This window comes from Hibiscus syriacus, unplaced genomic scaffold (genome assembly GCF_006381635.1).
Source record: "Hibiscus syriacus cultivar Baekdansim isolate YM2019G1 unplaced genomic scaffold, ASM638163v2 tig00110705_pilon, whole genome shotgun sequence".
NCBI lineage: Eukaryota > Viridiplantae > Streptophyta > Magnoliopsida > Malvales > Malvaceae > Hibiscus > Hibiscus syriacus.
In genome coordinates, this window is record NW_024062831.1 from 298,650 (window position 1) to 315,339 (window position 16,690).

Below are 16,690 nucleotides of genomic sequence, written 5' to 3' on the forward strand. Positions count from 1 at the left end.
AAAAGTTTTAGTTTTTTATAAATAAATTAAGTTTTTAAAATAATGTTTTTATTATTGAAAGATTTTAAAATATATATATATATAACGGTATGTACTTAAAAGTGTAACCGAAAAACGTTAAACACTTATTTTTAACAAAAAATTATTTAGGCATCAAAATATTTTTCGAGGTGTATTTTAGGCATTTTTTTGTATTAAATCATTCTTATTCTTCATGATTTACTTAAAATTATAAACATAATAATAATTATATATAAAGAGTTTGATTTAGTAAACTATTAATAAATTTAAATAGTTGAAATTATTTTATATTTTTAATATTTAATATACTAATCATTTATACTTTTATGAGGTAAATAATTGATTTAGCGTGTGGTTTTCATGTGAGGCCAATAGATGATCACGGTCCTATTAGTACCTTTTGATGCTTTGTAGGTAATTGGATCACGGAGCTAGATCTAACGGCTCACGTTCGTGCGATGCTACTGACATTATTTTGGGGTTTTAAGATCCTAACAAACTAATGATTGGACCGTTGATGTTGTTTTGATTTAATGGCTCTCCTTCGTGCAGTGCAAATTAAACTAGGGTTTCTCAAACCCTTAAAATGATGCCCTCAATTGGGATCGTTAGATCTCATCTAGATCCAACATCTATACGCTTGCAGCACTGGAATAAAATTATCAACCTTAGTTTGTTGGATTTGGAATACGGGCCTCTCTTGTTAGGCTTGGTAGGTCAGTTTGTTAGGTCAGGTCAATTTGCTCGTTTAATCTCATTCGGTTGACTCTTCTTGAACTGTTTAGACCCTTGTTGGACCTGAACATATGTAAACCTCTTTTGAGCTCCTTTGAACCTACAAACAAAGACCAAGTAATTAAAATAATAATAATAATATAAAAATAAAAAAGGATAACTTATGAAAAATAAATAATTAATATTATGTAATACTATATATAATAACACTACATAAAACTATATTAAGTAAACACTAAATACTAGTATATAATCTGATAATAATATACTAATATACGTACTAATAGTATATAGTAACATCTAACATATATAAATAACAGTGAAGACTAAAATATTATCCGAAGAAAATAGGTGTCTACATTGTTCACAAAGTTTTTTATCCAACACAAGTTATACCTATAAAATTTTAATTTTTTTATTTTAATAAAACACTTAAAATTATTATTTAAAGAAAAAAAATCAAAATCCAAAAAACAACCTTAATTTCAATTCTCTTATCATCGTCAATGACTACTAACACCGTCAATCGACCGAAATTTCAACGATGTGCGCCCACCCAAATACCCTTGACCAAACTCCCATGATTCAAACGACAATTGCAAAGAAAAATAGACAATTGTAGGGGCTAAGCGACTCCGACAAAAGGTGATGATTCCAACTATTTAAGCGATGAATTCTCCTGTCGTGCGTTGAAATCCGACTAGATGAAGTTGTCGACGACAATAGGCGACGATCAGGTAAACACCGATGAGGATGAAAGGGGTTAAAATCTGGGTTTTAGAATTTTAAGATTTTTTAGAATTAAGAAAAAAATTGAATTTTTTAACTGAATTGTAATTTTTATTTTAAAATAAAAATTATGAAAATTTATAAATATTCAGATAATTTATTTATTTTAACAAATGCGACAGACCAAACACTTTAAAATATATAATTTTTTAAACACCTAAAATGACAAACGGAACTAAAACGATGTTTCTGGCCAAAACACCACAAAATTTATTGATAACTCGTAGTTTTTCAGTAAAATATTTATCAATTATAAACACGTGCGCTAAAAGTTATATTAAGTACTAAAAAGAGGTTTAAAAAATGATAATAATAGAATAATGCAACAAATTTTAGGTGTAGCAAGTACATTAGTATAGGTGCTTCATTACCTACGGACGAAGCAATCAATGTGAACAAAAGAATAAAGAACATGAACAACGAAGCAGAAGATAATTTTTCTAACAAATGAAAGCGAAATCGACTTCCCCAACCATACTCGACATAAGGAGCTCGAGAAACTTCGTACCGGCCCCGTTTTCTCGAAATCCTGTCATACCATCTCAACAACAACCAGCAACTAAGGCAACTTGTTACTTCCTTTATGAGCAACTGAACCAGCATGGCCAAGGAAAGTGTACAAAATTCTTTTCTTTTTTATATTCAACAGCTAAGGCTTGATAATACAACATACATTTTACACTGTTGCCTTTTGTTGAACATTTCTCTTCTCATCCGATATATGTCGAAACAACTTTGCTGCGGCTCTCCTCTCACAGTCCTGCAATCAAAGAAACCGGAGATGAATAGAAGCTCACTTTTGAAATCCGAAACAATTTGTTTGTCTGTGTTCTTTACCTTGAACATGTTAAGATAAAAGGGTTTGTCGGGATTCGTCCTTCTCAACTTCTGGTATGTATATGCGAAACTTAGCTGATCACGGGGAGTGAACCGCTCAACCTCGTTGAACCAAAGACATGAGAACAAATTCGACATTGGGGTGTGTGCTCTAACAATAAAAGAACCTTCAGGCACATCTGCATACACACAATACCGAACATTTCAAACAACAAAATAAAAGCACAAACTGTCAAAAAGAAAAACCCTGACGGGTGCTTTGGGTGTAAAAATTCTTACTGCTAGGAAGAAGCTTATTGGGATCAGAAGCGTTGAATTTTTTCAGTCCATCGGCCTGATAGAATTCAAATTGCTCATCAATGACTGTATGATTATACTTGTTTAGCTTCTTATTTTGTGCAACCTCTTCCCATAGGCAATGACGGTCATAGTGATTAGAAATGGCATACTCGTGACCTTTTCGCCACAAGAAGTAATCCAGGAGTTGTAAGGGGTCACGTTGTAGACGCAGTTTGCTGTCTAACCAGATTGAGTACCTGAGACCGGAAGAGTTAAGAAACAAATGCAAGCCTGTCCAAATAATAGCATCCACAAAAGAGATAATCACAATAAACAACTTACTATTTCTAATAGAGAACATTCATGAATACAGTCATAATATGCTGAATAAAATGCTATGCTAAGCTGTCTCTCTGTCAGTTAGGGTTGGAATATTTTAACTAATACAAGAGGAAATACCAACTCATACAAAATCTGAAACATAAAAAAACTAGTGGATGCATTTTGAAATAAAAATCCCCAAATATCCAGTTCAAACCTTGCAAAAGGAAATAGTCGATGCGGTAACATCTTTGGTATTTTTCCCACTCTGCGCATATCATCATAAGGAAGATTCTTTACAACCACTATCTTCCATAAACCAATAAAACCACCATCAGGTGTTTGAACTTCTGAATAAAGTGTTTGCATCGTAAGTTCATCCACAAACATAACAAAGCAGACATTTTTCCTTGAGGAACGAGTGACCTAAAATCAGGAGAAAATAATGATTGTGCCATTGTTATAATCCAAATCACATTTTACTCAAGTAATTAAATGATAAACAAAATGGTTGTGCATGCTAAAACCTTAAAGAATGAACAGTGTAACAATACATGTATAAGTGAAACCATGTGCGAAGTAGTCTTAACAAATTTAATAATGACCAACAGAAGTGGCAATTCCCTCCACCCAGTTAGAGCTTGGGCTATAGCTTTTCACGTGTCGAGCTATGCCATTGGTTTCACTTTTTCCTTCTTAGCTCTAGAACATACTCATGTCTCCTCCAATCACAGTCAGGGCTTGGGTTGAGGAAGGGGATGGGGATGGGGACATGAAAGACTGGTGGGCACAAGATCTTGCCTTCATACCTTATTGAAGCAAACAATGTTTCTGGAGCATCTTTGCCAAACTAAAAAATTTGGGACTAAGTTACCAATTTATGGAATGCATATAGAATCTATTTCATTTTCTTTAGGCTTCTGAAACTATTTTTCTTTTTCCCTCTAAATTTTGTGAATTAATGCAGCCTACGGCGTTCAGGAAAACTGGAAAGCGCCATACAAAAAGGAAAAGACAACTTGATAATTCTACAATAAAATCACAAATCTAGTAAAAACATCAACATAGCAAGTGCCCAATAATAATCAGGGACACACAGAAGAAGAGGACAGGAATGAGTTAAGACGGTCTAAAGAAGAGATAACAGGGTAGAAGGTCACATGGGCAAAGAAACGAGAAGAATAAAGAGAATGCGAACTTATTTCTGCTCATGTATGTGCATCTTGAGGTTGTCAATAGGAAACATAATGGTTCTTACTAGTTAATTATTGAACCTAAAACTCGTCAGGTTATCAGACAGAAGAAGAAGAAACGGATAGCTACTTCTTAAATAGACAGGCATATGCTAAAAAATAATCACTTAAGGACACTTGGACCATGTTTCCCAGAAAAAGGTTAGCCTCATACCATTTTGCCAGCAGGTGTCCTCAAGCGATCTGAATTTCCAAAAATGCAAGATATGACAGCAATGTGGCACCTGCTGATATAATTCACATCATCTTCTGCCAGATCAAAGCCAGTGCTTGGATATCCTTGTGGACCTTTAACAAACCCACAATTTATCTTTTGGTCGCGTGCCAAAAAAGATTCTTCACGTTCTTGTAAACTCTGATGCCCAGCAAATCTAGGTATCCATTGTTCTCCATCAGGCTTCTCCTCCACTTGTGTATACTGTAAGGAAAATCGTGCAAACTTTCTACTTTCTACAGGCTCCACAAGGTGTGTTGAATTTATTAATTTAATCTCACAAGAACCTAAGAATTAAAAGTATAATGTTATTCAAGAAGAAGAGACAAATATAAAGAATACATAGTTTTTTAATGAACGCCTTTAGTGGTATACAGGAATTGATATATGAATTTAAAATGCATGTACCCCACCGCTCTCGGCAAGCTTACTCAAGAAAATTTATTGTTAGAGCAAAATGCTAGCATAATATCATATATCCTTGACTTGATTTGGAGGAGAAGAACTATTTGCCAAATGAGAGAATCTCAACAAGATGTATATTGGTAAAGAGATTCAAATTAAGCTAAATTAATTTCAATGAAGCTATACTGGGTACTTTAATGTTTTAATTAGTGATTGTTAAGTATCCAACCTAAAAGCAATATGTTTTAATTCATGTGTAGATCCATAAGGGCCTATAAGAGCTTAAAATACTAGATTTGGGAGATAAAAGTATGAAAGACACCAGTTACTATGCCATGTCACTGCAACTTTAGAGTTCTGCTTAAGCATCAAATGTATATGTTAGTATAAAACTGGTGTTTTAGCCTTTCCTAGAATGCTTTGGGATTAAATTTTTAAATCTCTTTTTGCAATATGATTAGGGTGCTAAATAAGGAAGACGTATTATCATACTATTAAGAATTAGCATCAGAATCTACCAAAGTTTGTGGTTTTTTGGATGGGTGGAATTTAAAGGTATGAAATATGTTTGGCATAATTTCATCTCCCAACTCTAGTGTTTTAAGCTCTACATATTAAATTTACATTATTTCCTTCTAATTCCTTTTAAGCAAACAGAATTTGCATACAAGCCAACCAAAGGAATCCTGATTCTCAAGGTTCTTTCAATCCTTACATGATGCAAACCGCAAATTTACTCTAACCCATAAGGGTAGGAAAAAAACAGAGTGATATAAGTCTGAAGATCTGGGCACTGTTTTTCATCTTCAATCAAGTTAGTTTAATGTACACAGACAGACAAGTTTATGTATTGTATAAGGACATCTGACATGAACTTAAAAAAAATTGTAGAATTAGCTGAAAATTTCCGGCGCCTTGGCTTTTTCTTTGAACCTGTTTTTGGGCTTTTTCCAGATTTACGACTAAAGGAACCATCAACAACATCTTGGGAGGTCTCTCTAGATAAAGTGGATTCTTCCTTAGCCTCTTTAACAATATGTTCTTTGTTAGTTTTAGCATTGAAGGAGGTAGAGGACTCATTAACATTCTCATCATGAGATTTTGGTTCATCTAAAATGTAGTCCTTGTCACGAGTAAAATCATCATATTCATCCTTTTGAGTATCACTAGAATCAATGCCATCATTATACTGGTCATCAGCATCATCAACCTCCTCACGTAATTCCTTAATGTCAAAAAGCTGGTGAATATTTCCAAGTTCTTTTTTTGATTTGCCCCCATTCTTCAGAGATGCCTCATATTCTGCTTCGAACATTTTTAATTCATTGCGCCCAGCTTCATTGTACAACCCAACAACTCTACGATCCATGTTCCTATCAGAATCAAGGGGCCCGCCCTTCTTATTCTTTACTTTCGTGGGAACATGGTCACCATCAAGAGACGCATCTCTAGAATCCGTTATATTGTTCTCTACCGCATCCTCATTGTAATCATCATCCCTTCTCCTATCATCCCTATCCCAATATCGTGAATCACGACCATGTGATACAGAACCATTGCCAAAGTTAAGGATTTTAAAATTTTCTATTCGTGTCACATTTGTGAGGAAATCAGAATCACCCTTCAAATCATCATCCTCGGATTGGTAACTAATTAAATCTGCACCAACATACATCTAACTAATAAGTTCCCCAAGTAACGGATCATATTGATCTTTCATATTTGGAATGTTAAAATTAATCAACAACATTCATTCTAAGACAATTACTCAAAGAAAAAAGTAAAATGTAAGCCCTAAAAGGAAACTTATTCATTCATTTAACCGAGACAAATCAAATTTGTATTCATCTAATGACATTAAAAGGTTGTGCAAACATGATAAAATCGCATTATTCTAAACAATGCAAAGTTTCACCCAAAACTCTAGTTTATTTTCGCCACAAATAATCATTTATCTTTATGTTTGGAACTTAAACTCATTCAAATTGCTCCTCTCTTTTCTATCCATTTTTCTGAATCCAAACGAATGCTAGCTATGAACAATTAGCACTGATCTATAAATAAGGAAGTAATGTATAAAAATGCGCTGATAGCCAGTAGCAAACTGAAATCTGGCAATTCACATTCTAACCTTTTTTTTCTTCAAAGAAAACAAACGAAAAAAAGGGATCGGAAATTCTAAAAATTTGTGGTAGAAATCTATAACTGACCTTTACGATTGTCATTATTATCAGAAGAGATGTAATAGTATACGAGAACGGTTACAACAAGCACGAGGATCAAAACAACGACGAGAGAACCGAAGAAGATTCGGCGGCTCCTGTCGGCGCGTCCCGATCGGCGACATCGAGCTGCCTTGTTGCTGGCGCCTCCTCCACCTCCTCGAACACCAATGGCCACGTGATCTGACGTCGTTCCATTGCTGTATTGATACTGTTGCCTGTACTGAGCCATTCTAGCATTGTAAAATCTCCTCTATGTCTAATCTCTACTTGGCTTATTAGAGAAAAAAATTCAAAAATAATTATATTATATATATTTTGTGTCTGTAAAGAGAAAAAAATGGAAAAAAAGAAAAATAAGGTTTGAACTGTGAATTACAAAATGTATTATTTTGAAGAGAAAAAAAAAAACGTTGTTTTGAGAGAATTTGGGGACGAAAGGATCGAAGACTGAGATCAGGTTTTCGAGTTTTGATTTATAATCAATATAAATAATAAAATAAAAGAAATTAACGAATAGTCATCTGCATTTGTTTTGGCCATGTTTTAGATTTTATTAAAGAAATGGGATTTAATTTTGTCAGAATTGTAAATCATTTTCTTGATTTGCCGCATTTCATAAATTAACTGACCCTATTCGCATATGTAATGGGGTGAGGGGAGGTAACTATCCCAACGGGTTGAAAGCAGCTTTCGTGGAATACCTTCGGCAGTCATAATTATAAATTACCCACCGTGGGACTCGATCTCACGACCACAAGGTTAAGAGTCTTGCACTCTACCAACTGAGCTGGATGATTTGCCACATTTCATGCAAATTAATATTTTAAAATAATTAATTAATTAAATTAAAATTATTATTATATATATAAATATAAAATTTCAATTAAATAAATATATCTATTTAAATATTATTTGATATATTTAAATCACTTTAGATTATAAATCTTAAATTATATTTTTTTTTTCTAAATCATAATCTCATTGGTAATGAACTTTTAAACATGAAAATTTCTAGAATGCATGTCAAATATTGAAATTTACTATTAATTTTATAAGGTAAAATTCATAAATATACATTAAATTATTTTAAAATGATCTTTCTAGATACTAAACTGTCAAAACTTACATAATAAACGTTAAATTTTAAATTTTATTACAAAATATGTATCATTTACCATTAAATAAGTGATGTGTCATGCTAAATTAATAAAAAAAATCATTTGACCTTTCAATTGTAAATAAAATTCATTTTATTGTTAATTTTAATTAAAATGATTTTTATTAGGTTCGTTGAATTGAAAGTAAAATATATAAGTTAAATACTGATTTTTAACTTCATATTATAAATATTAAATTTATATCATATAAATTACTTGATACATTATTAAAACTTAAAGATTATTTCGATTATTTTTAAGTAAATTTAGATGTATTTTTCTTATTAAAGTGATACTATAAATATAAAATTTCAATTAAATAAATATATCTATTTAAATATTATTTGATATATTTAAATCACTTTAGATTATAAATCTTAAATTATATTTTTTTTTCTAAATCATAATCTCATTGGTAATGAACTTTTAAACATGAAAATTTCTAGAATGCATGTCAAATATTGAAATTTACTATTAATTTTATAAGGTAAAATTCATAAATATACATTAAATTATTTTAAAATGATCTTTCTAGATACTAAACTGTCAAAACTTACATAATAAACGTTAAATTTTAAATTTTATTACAAAATATGTATCATTTACCATTAAATAAGTGATGTGTCATGCTAAATTAATAAAAAAAATCATTTGACCTTTCAATTGTAAATAAAATTCATTTTATTGTTAATTTTAATTAAAATGATTTTTATTAGGTTCGTTGAATTGAAAGTAAAATATATAAGTTAAATACTGATTTTTAACTTCATATTATAAATATTAAATTTATATCATATAAATTACTTGATACATTATTAAAACTTAAAGATTATTTCGATTATTTTTAAGTAAATTTAGATGTATTTTTCTTATTAAAGTGATACTATAATTTTCTGGATGTATTATTTTTAAATTATGTTTAAACAAAGTTAAATGCTTGAATCACATCGCTTAATAAAAATAATTTCATTGTTTGATAATCAAATTTTTGGATCTCAAATATTATAATTTTAATTTTTACAAATACAATCTTAATTAAATAAATAATTAGTTATAAAATAATTTGACGAATGAAAAAAATTTAAATATTATAATTTGTAAATTTTAAAAATATTTTTTTCATATATTTTTTAAAATATGATTTTTTTTTTACTTTTTTGAAATTATTACTTAGAAAAATTAAGGAGAATACTAAAAATAAATATTTAGTTATAATTGAGGGGTCAAATAAGATATTTCCCATTAGTTTAGCATGTTACATCATCTCTTAACAATATTTAACGACCGATACATATATTTTTTTTAATAAAATTCAATGTTTAATGTTTATTTTGTAACTTTTAAAAATCTAATGACAAATAAAATAATCCTTATAAAATATAATGGCCATTTATGAATTTTACCCTATTTTATGTTAATAGTATACATCGATGTATATCATTAGTAGTGCATATCGAAGTATGACATTCACTCTAGACTCATCTCATCCATGAAGTTACATCTTGTATAATAAGCATATATATTTTGTATTTAGAAAGTGTTAGACATAAGTATTATTTGGAGTTTTGTTGTGTGACAATTTAATTTAAAGTTAAATTAAGGTGATTTTTAATTTAAAATATTATCAAGTTCAACATATAAAGTTACATAAATTTATTATATTTTCGATTGCAACCAATTAGTTATATTGTGAGGGGTTTAGAGCTTACAATTGAAAAAATTATACAAATTTATAAAATTTTCGGGTTCAACCGAAAATGTTATAAATATTGTAACATTTTAAGTTTCAACCTAAAATGTTACACTTTTGATAAGATTTTAGGTTATAATTTATTTATGCCTTTTTTTTAATCTTATATTAACAAGTTTTATTTTAAAATTTTTGATCTAGTTGTCATGAGTATGCTTTTTTTCTTCTTCTATATTTTCATATAATTGAAATATTTTTTTATATTTATATTTAAATTATCTACATTTTATTAAAAAAAGTAAAGAGTTCATATCTGTTCTTTATAATTGGTTGATAGGTTGCAGTTGTCGTCGTTTATATTTTTTATATTTTTATATAACATCTTTTATTTTTCTTTGGTTTTTTTAATTTTTAATAACTCTGTCTTTACGATATATTTTTCTCTACCTTTATGACATGTTTTTCTTTATCTTTTGACATGAGTTCGGTCATTTAGTCGTTATTTTTGTTTATTTTTTCTCATGATTGGATTTGACATCGCCATGACTAATCAACATGACAATTATTTGTTATCATGTTGATCTTTTCTGCTTTGGACCATCGAATTAGACGCGGTTTGCATTCATAGATAGTTTTCTCACGTCGTTCGACTTTAATTTATGATTTGTCAATGATATTTCAATAACTTGATATTTTTTTGTGGTTCGTTTGCCGATGCGGTCAAATCTCTTGGTATTTATCTTTTGTTCGAGTTTTTTTAGTTAATTTTTTAACATTTTCCTTATATGGTCGTTGCGTGATTTTAAGTATCTAGTTTCTTATATTAATACTTATAAAAATATTTTTATTATATGTCTAGTTTACCGTTATGTAAACCTTTATTACAATTATGAATATTTTATTTTTCTAATAAAATTAAAGAGTTCATAAATGATAATAAACACGGTTTCATATCATTTTTCTTATTGAAGTTTATTTATTTTACTAGTTTAATCGTGAAAAATAAATTTTGAAATAAAAGTGAATAATAAAATAAAAAAAATACTGTTAAAATTATTTTTTCCTTCCTAGTTCTCCAAAATTCTATTCTGATTAATCTGGATTGAGTTGTGACGTAAATTTGGCTTTGATAAATGCGTCTCTTAGTAGAAATTTTTTGCATACACAAGTCATAAAACTCGAGACCTATTTAAGTGATGTCAAAATTATTCAAATAATACAAAACTTATATGAGATCGAAAATTTTAAATAATACGAACTAAGTGACCTCAGTGGTAAAATAATAATTACTATTCATTGAGGTCCCGAGTTCAAGCTTTCTAATTGCTAAGGGTGTGAGCGTTCAATGTCAAATAGTTGAGAGTAACAATATATTTGAATGGATATTACCTTGTAATTATTTATCCCAGATTAATAAAAAAAAATATTTTGACTTAATTTATTAATTTAAAATATAAATAAAATTTAATGATGAATAATTAGATAGGCTTAAATTTTAATAAAACAAGGTTAACTCTTTCAATTGTAAAATAATTGTAAATAATTTTTTTAAATTATTTCTAAAACGTTATTTAGTATGTCAATTAAATTAATAAAATATTAAATGAGCTATTTTTAGACAAAGTTAGTAGTGTTTTGGGTGAAGATGATAGCCACATATGGTTAGGCCTTACCCATCACAGCAAGCCCAAAATATCACACAAACAAAACAACTACTATCTTTAAAGAGAATCCAAAAGCCAGCCACTTAAATTTGAAAACTGGCCAATGGCTATAATCAAAGAACGTGTAACTCAAGAGGCATCTGTGGTGCGAATATTTAGGGTGGGGTCTTCGTCCCTTAGCCTTCCCTTCAAACCAAACATCATCATTCTTCTCTTTTCAACAGCGACCACAACACTCTCTTGTTCAGGTAATTTTACTCTTCCCAATCTCGTTTTTGATACTAAAAGTTGGTCTATCTTTTGATGTTGTTGAATATGCCCTCATCTGTAATACATAATTCTCTATCGAACTTACGGTTTTCTGATGATTTTAGCTTGATGAAACGAGTTCAGTTAATGGTTTGGTATTAGGACACGCTTTGGGTTTGCTGAATTTTACATTTTCAGTTTCAAGAGATTGATGATCAAAGTAAAGGGTTTCAACTTTCAAGGACTAGGCCTTCTGTTATTGCTACATAAATTGGGAAGTAGGTTTTACATAAGGGTGCTTGTGGGTTCCTTGATGAAGCCTCTATTTTGGGTTCACACCACGGTTCCCTGAATAAAGCTAGCCCAGATACTGGATTTATATGCTTTGCAGCTGCAATGTCAAAGCAATTGTGGAATTCTGAGATTGTTTTCCTTACAGGAATTTCTTATTAGGTTGTCATTCCTAACCAATTCCTTCGAACATACTAAGTTAGTTGAATGATATTTTATCTCTCCTTGATACCATGGAGCTACTTGTTAAAGAATAAAATGGGAATTCTATTGTTTAAAGAACTTCAAAATTAATTAAAACATCTTCCATGGCTCACCTAGCAGTTTGAGTTTTGACATTTTTCTGATGCGGTTTTACTATGTTACTCAAACTTGGGTGTGAGTGTTGGATATGGGTATGTATTGGGTAAGGCTAGATTTTTCTAAAGTTCTTTGTGTGTTTGGAGGATCCTTGGAGGTCATATTCTCATATCCAAGTTTTGGACTCAAGCATCGTCCATGGGTTTTTTTTAAAGAAAAAACGAAAAGTTCAAGCAACGTAGCTTACAACAAGAAGGTCTATTGCTAGGAAAATTTTAGTTATCATACAGTCAAAGTAGTTTATTCAATTGCTTGTTCTTCCTGCAAGAACCCTAAACCAAGTGGTTTTGAGACAGCCTAAAGTTGGAACGCTGCAAAACTGAATATGCTGTAGGCACAAAATGAGATTTTTGGGAAAACCCCTTAAACCGTGCTAGGTGTTTTAGTTGGCTACTGAAATGTAAGATAACTTGGCGCTAATTGCATGTCTCGCGATAATCTTGAACATAATTTAGCAGTCTCGGTATGGCTTTGAATATGAATCGTTCTCTCTAAATTGTTCTAACTGTATTGTTTTTTTTTTCTGTTTGTTCAGCCGTGCAAGGATGCATGGGAAATCATGGGCCTCTTCTGTGTTGACATTTGATTCTGCAACTTCTTGTTTTTGTGTTGTAAGTATCTCATTCTGGAGAAATATCAGACATAGGTATCACGGATGCTTTTTGACGTTTTCTTTTATTATTGTGATGGTTTTCTAGGAACATATTGCGTTATAAAACTTGTGAAAAATCTGTTCCACTGATGCCTGCTTCATTGGGGCCACGTTCAGTGTGTTTCCCTAAGTAGCAATAGAAACTTATATGTCAACAACATGTAATAAAAACAATATATTAATGCAATAAAATGATAGGTAGTCCACAATTAAGATGACAATTAATTCTTTAGCATATGTAAAATATTTGGAAGTTTAATCGTATGTGTATTTCATGAATTCTCGATGCAGCCTGATGTTACAACATCTGCTCCAAATATTGTACCATTCAGTGTAAACTTCTTGAGTAGGCTCCCGCAGAAAGCGACAGTTGGTACCTCCAATATTTCTCCAAAGAAATGGGCGATATATGTGAACACAGAGGGAAAGACTTGGGAAGCATGCAGGCAGGCATTGTCGGCATTCGGTTTCAGCATGGAAGAGGAAGACAAGATACTCGGAAAGGCATTTGGGCACGTCCATTCACCATATTGGGGTGAAGAACGCAAGAAGGAAGAACCAAAGATGGAAATCGTTAATGAAACATTAGAATATCTAAGAAGTCTAAGTCTGTCAGACGATGATCTTTGCAAGGTGCTAAAGAAGTTCCCCGAAGTTCTGGGATGCGATATCGAACATGAGTTGAGAACAAATGTGCAGATACTGGAAAAGGATTGGGGGATAAAAGGTAAATCTCTTAAAAATCTTCTCCTTAGGAATCCCAAAGTGTTGGGTTACAATGTGGATTGTAAGGGAGATTGTATGGCACAATGTACTAGATGCTGGGTTAGGTTCTAGTCTTGTTGTATAGTATTTTCATGCAAAGGGAGCATATACATATAATGGTTTTAAATTCTTAGGCTCCATGTGCTAGTTGAATAATTGAATTTAGTGTAAGCTACCTTGTTCTTGATATATAATAACCTAAATTCACTATAATTCACTTACAACCATACCTCACCCATATTATCGTACCAACAATCCAACAAAATCCGAAATTAATGATGCATATCATCATTTATTCTAGAATTTTCCTCGACAGTAAAGACAAAATGAATGACAGGGTGTCGACGCTTAGAGCTCAAAACTCAACAGAAGAAAACAAACGCAGCACTACACTACTAGCTGTTCTGTGTGTTCCCTGTCGGTTTTGCTCGTTTGAGGTTTTTGATTTTGGGTGCAATAATAATATAAAACTGGCACAGCTAGCCCTATTTACTACTGCCACGCGTTTTAGCAACTTCCAAGACTAGCTGTACTCCACTATTATTAGTTGACATTTCCATACAAATTACAAATAGAATGAATTTAGTCGATCTACATGTTACAGAAATAAATTCAATTTAATAAAAAATTAGGTAAAGTATACAAATGGTCTACATATTATAGAGTGTTATTTTATTAAGTCCCTCAACTATTAAAAGTTACAAAATAATCCTTTGACTATATGACGTTGCTTTGTTGAATCCTTTAACTATTAAAAATTACAAAATGATCATCCGACTATACATATGTTTTAAACTTGTCATTTTTCGTTAAAAGTTTGATGATAGCATGAGTTGAACGTTAACCTGTTAATTGAAATATGATAGTTGTTTGAGAATTTGAGATCATATTTTATCATATCAAAATCAACAGATTAACGTACAACTTAAACAACCGTTAAATTTTAACAAAAAAATGACGAGTTTGGAACATATAATTAATCGAATGACCATTTTATAACTTTTAATAATTAGAGTACTCAACAAAGTAATGCTATATAGTCAAAATATTATTTTATAACATTCAATAGTTGAAGAACTCAATAAAACAATGTCCTATAATCAAGAGATCATTTATGTATTTTACCATAAAAAATTTAACAATTAATTTAGCAATATGTTTAGAATAGTAAAAAACTTAGTCAACTGATCAAATTTACTTGTACATCCAAAGTATTTTTTAAACCAACCAAAAAAAAAATTCACCATCGAATGGTTATTAGAAATATTGTTCAACTGCAACGTAATTAAATCAATCCTAAGATTCGTGACCAGTATATATTAAATAAGTAACCGACACTTATTTAACCAAGTAAAAGGCAACTTTTTTTTATAAAAAAAAATTATATAGTCCATATATGTACTATTATTCAATTTAATCGTGTGGGGGCTATATTTGTTATATAATTTAATGGGCGGACCTGTATTGTCCATAGTAATTATCCCTCAATTATGACGAAAAACCCCATCGGAAAATGTTCATAGAAGAAAAAGGAAGCTTCTCAGCAACTTTAAGGCTCATGCCAATGCCCATCTCTAGGACCCTATACCCTGATTTTTTTTCTATAAAACGCAGCCTTCCCAATATCCCATCTTCAAACCAAACAAGTCAACACTCTCCTCTCCTCTTCTCTTGTTACATATAATCTCCATTTTCACTGTTAACAAAAGTAACAGGAAATGGCAATCAACACGAAGACATCATCACTGCTACTTGCATCACTTCTTTGCCTTCTGCTCCTCTCCGAGGCATGTCAGTCAACTCTCTCTCTCTCTCTCTCTCTCTCTCTCTCTCTATATATATATATATATATATATATATATATATATATATCGTAGCCGAACATTGTTAATTTTTGGTACAATACCATTTTCCAGGTGGGAATGCTGATGGGTCAACAGGCAGCACAAGCCCCGGCTCCAGGCGCACAAGGTAAAAAAGAAATCCAAAGTATTGCTTCTTTTTAGTGTGGTGAAAAGTAATGGTGAAATTACACACACACATATATATATATATATTATATATATATATATATATATATATATATATATATGCATATGCAGTGGCAGATGAATGCCCGAAGAAGTGTGCATATAGATGCAGCAAATCATGGAAGCCAAAGATGTGCAACAAAACCTGCGTAGCTTGCTGCCACCGGTGCCCTGATCACTGTGTGCCTAATGGTCCCAGAGCTCCCCGAGATTCCTGCTACTGCTACTCCCTGATCAAGACCCATAACAAGTTCAAGTGCCCTTAGAGTCTTGGATACCCCCAGTTTTTTACCACAGAGTGGGAGAGTTTAGGAAGTAAAAATAAAAATAAATTACTAGTTTAGTATCTCAGCTATTATTTTTGTTATGTTTAGATTATCCATCTATATTTTAAAAAAATCATATTTAATGTTTAGTTTTGATTTAATTTTAATCACATATTATTAAGAAATTAATGTTGATGTTAATATGTCATCATAAGGAATGTAATATTATCACTGAAAAATATAAAAAATATATATCACATATGTGGTTTTGTTATTTTTTTATAATTAATGATTAAAATGAAACTAAAACATAACATTAATTATACTTTTAAAATATACAGTTGAGTGACCAAAATAAAATACAAATAATAATTGAAAGATTAAACGTGTAGTTTGCCTTAGGAAAAAAACCATTTATGACTCCATTTGGTTACTCGTTATATCAGGGTTGATTTTGTATGTTTTTTTCACATTTAAATGGTAGTAA

The 16,690-nt window shown here is 30.9% G+C and overlaps 3 protein-coding genes across 5 annotated transcripts; 2 read left to right on the forward strand and 1 right to left on the reverse strand.

The window, feature by feature from the left end:
• Nucleotides 1–2,172: 2,172 nt before the first annotated feature.
• On the reverse strand, nucleotides 2,173–15,744 carry LOC120138774. 3 transcript variants are annotated; one of them, XM_039154182.1, is made up of 8 exons: nucleotides 15,709–15,744; nucleotides 7,065–7,324; nucleotides 5,754–6,513; nucleotides 4,390–4,738; nucleotides 3,200–3,408; nucleotides 2,662–2,918; nucleotides 2,383–2,561; nucleotides 2,173–2,305 (listed from the first exon to the last, which is right to left on the reverse strand). In XM_039154182.1, exons 2-8 carry the CDS (start codon nucleotides 7,306–7,308, stop codon nucleotides 2,222–2,224), a joined length of 2,082 nt encoding a protein of 693 aa, XP_039010113.1. In that variant the 5' UTR covers nucleotides 7,309–7,324; nucleotides 15,709–15,744; the 3' UTR covers nucleotides 2,173–2,221. The 3 variants fall into 3 exon arrangements, with proteins under 3 accessions (XP_039010113.1, XP_039010111.1, XP_039010112.1); XM_039154180.1 differs by having other exon boundaries at nucleotides 7,065–7,329; nucleotides 15,709–15,733; XM_039154181.1 differs by lacking the exon at nucleotides 15,709–15,744 and having other exon boundaries at nucleotides 4,390–4,736; nucleotides 5,752–6,513; nucleotides 7,065–7,411.
• LOC120138775 lies at nucleotides 11,704–14,045 on the forward strand. Its single transcript, XM_039154183.1, has 3 exons — nucleotides 11,704–11,838; nucleotides 12,995–13,101; nucleotides 13,434–14,045. The coding sequence occupies exons 2-3, from the start codon at nucleotides 13,036–13,038 to the stop codon at nucleotides 13,977–13,979; spliced, it is 612 nt and encodes a 203-aa protein (XP_039010114.1). The 5' UTR covers nucleotides 11,704–11,838; nucleotides 12,995–13,035; the 3' UTR covers nucleotides 13,980–14,045.
• Nucleotides 15,528–16,311, forward strand: LOC120138776 (snakin-2-like). Its single transcript, XM_039154184.1, has 3 exons — nucleotides 15,528–15,694; nucleotides 15,824–15,878; nucleotides 16,010–16,311. The coding sequence occupies exons 1-3, from the start codon at nucleotides 15,626–15,628 to the stop codon at nucleotides 16,201–16,203; spliced, it is 318 nt and encodes a 105-aa protein (XP_039010115.1). The 5' UTR covers nucleotides 15,528–15,625; the 3' UTR covers nucleotides 16,204–16,311.
• The last annotated feature ends 379 nt before the right edge of the window (nucleotides 16,312–16,690 follow it).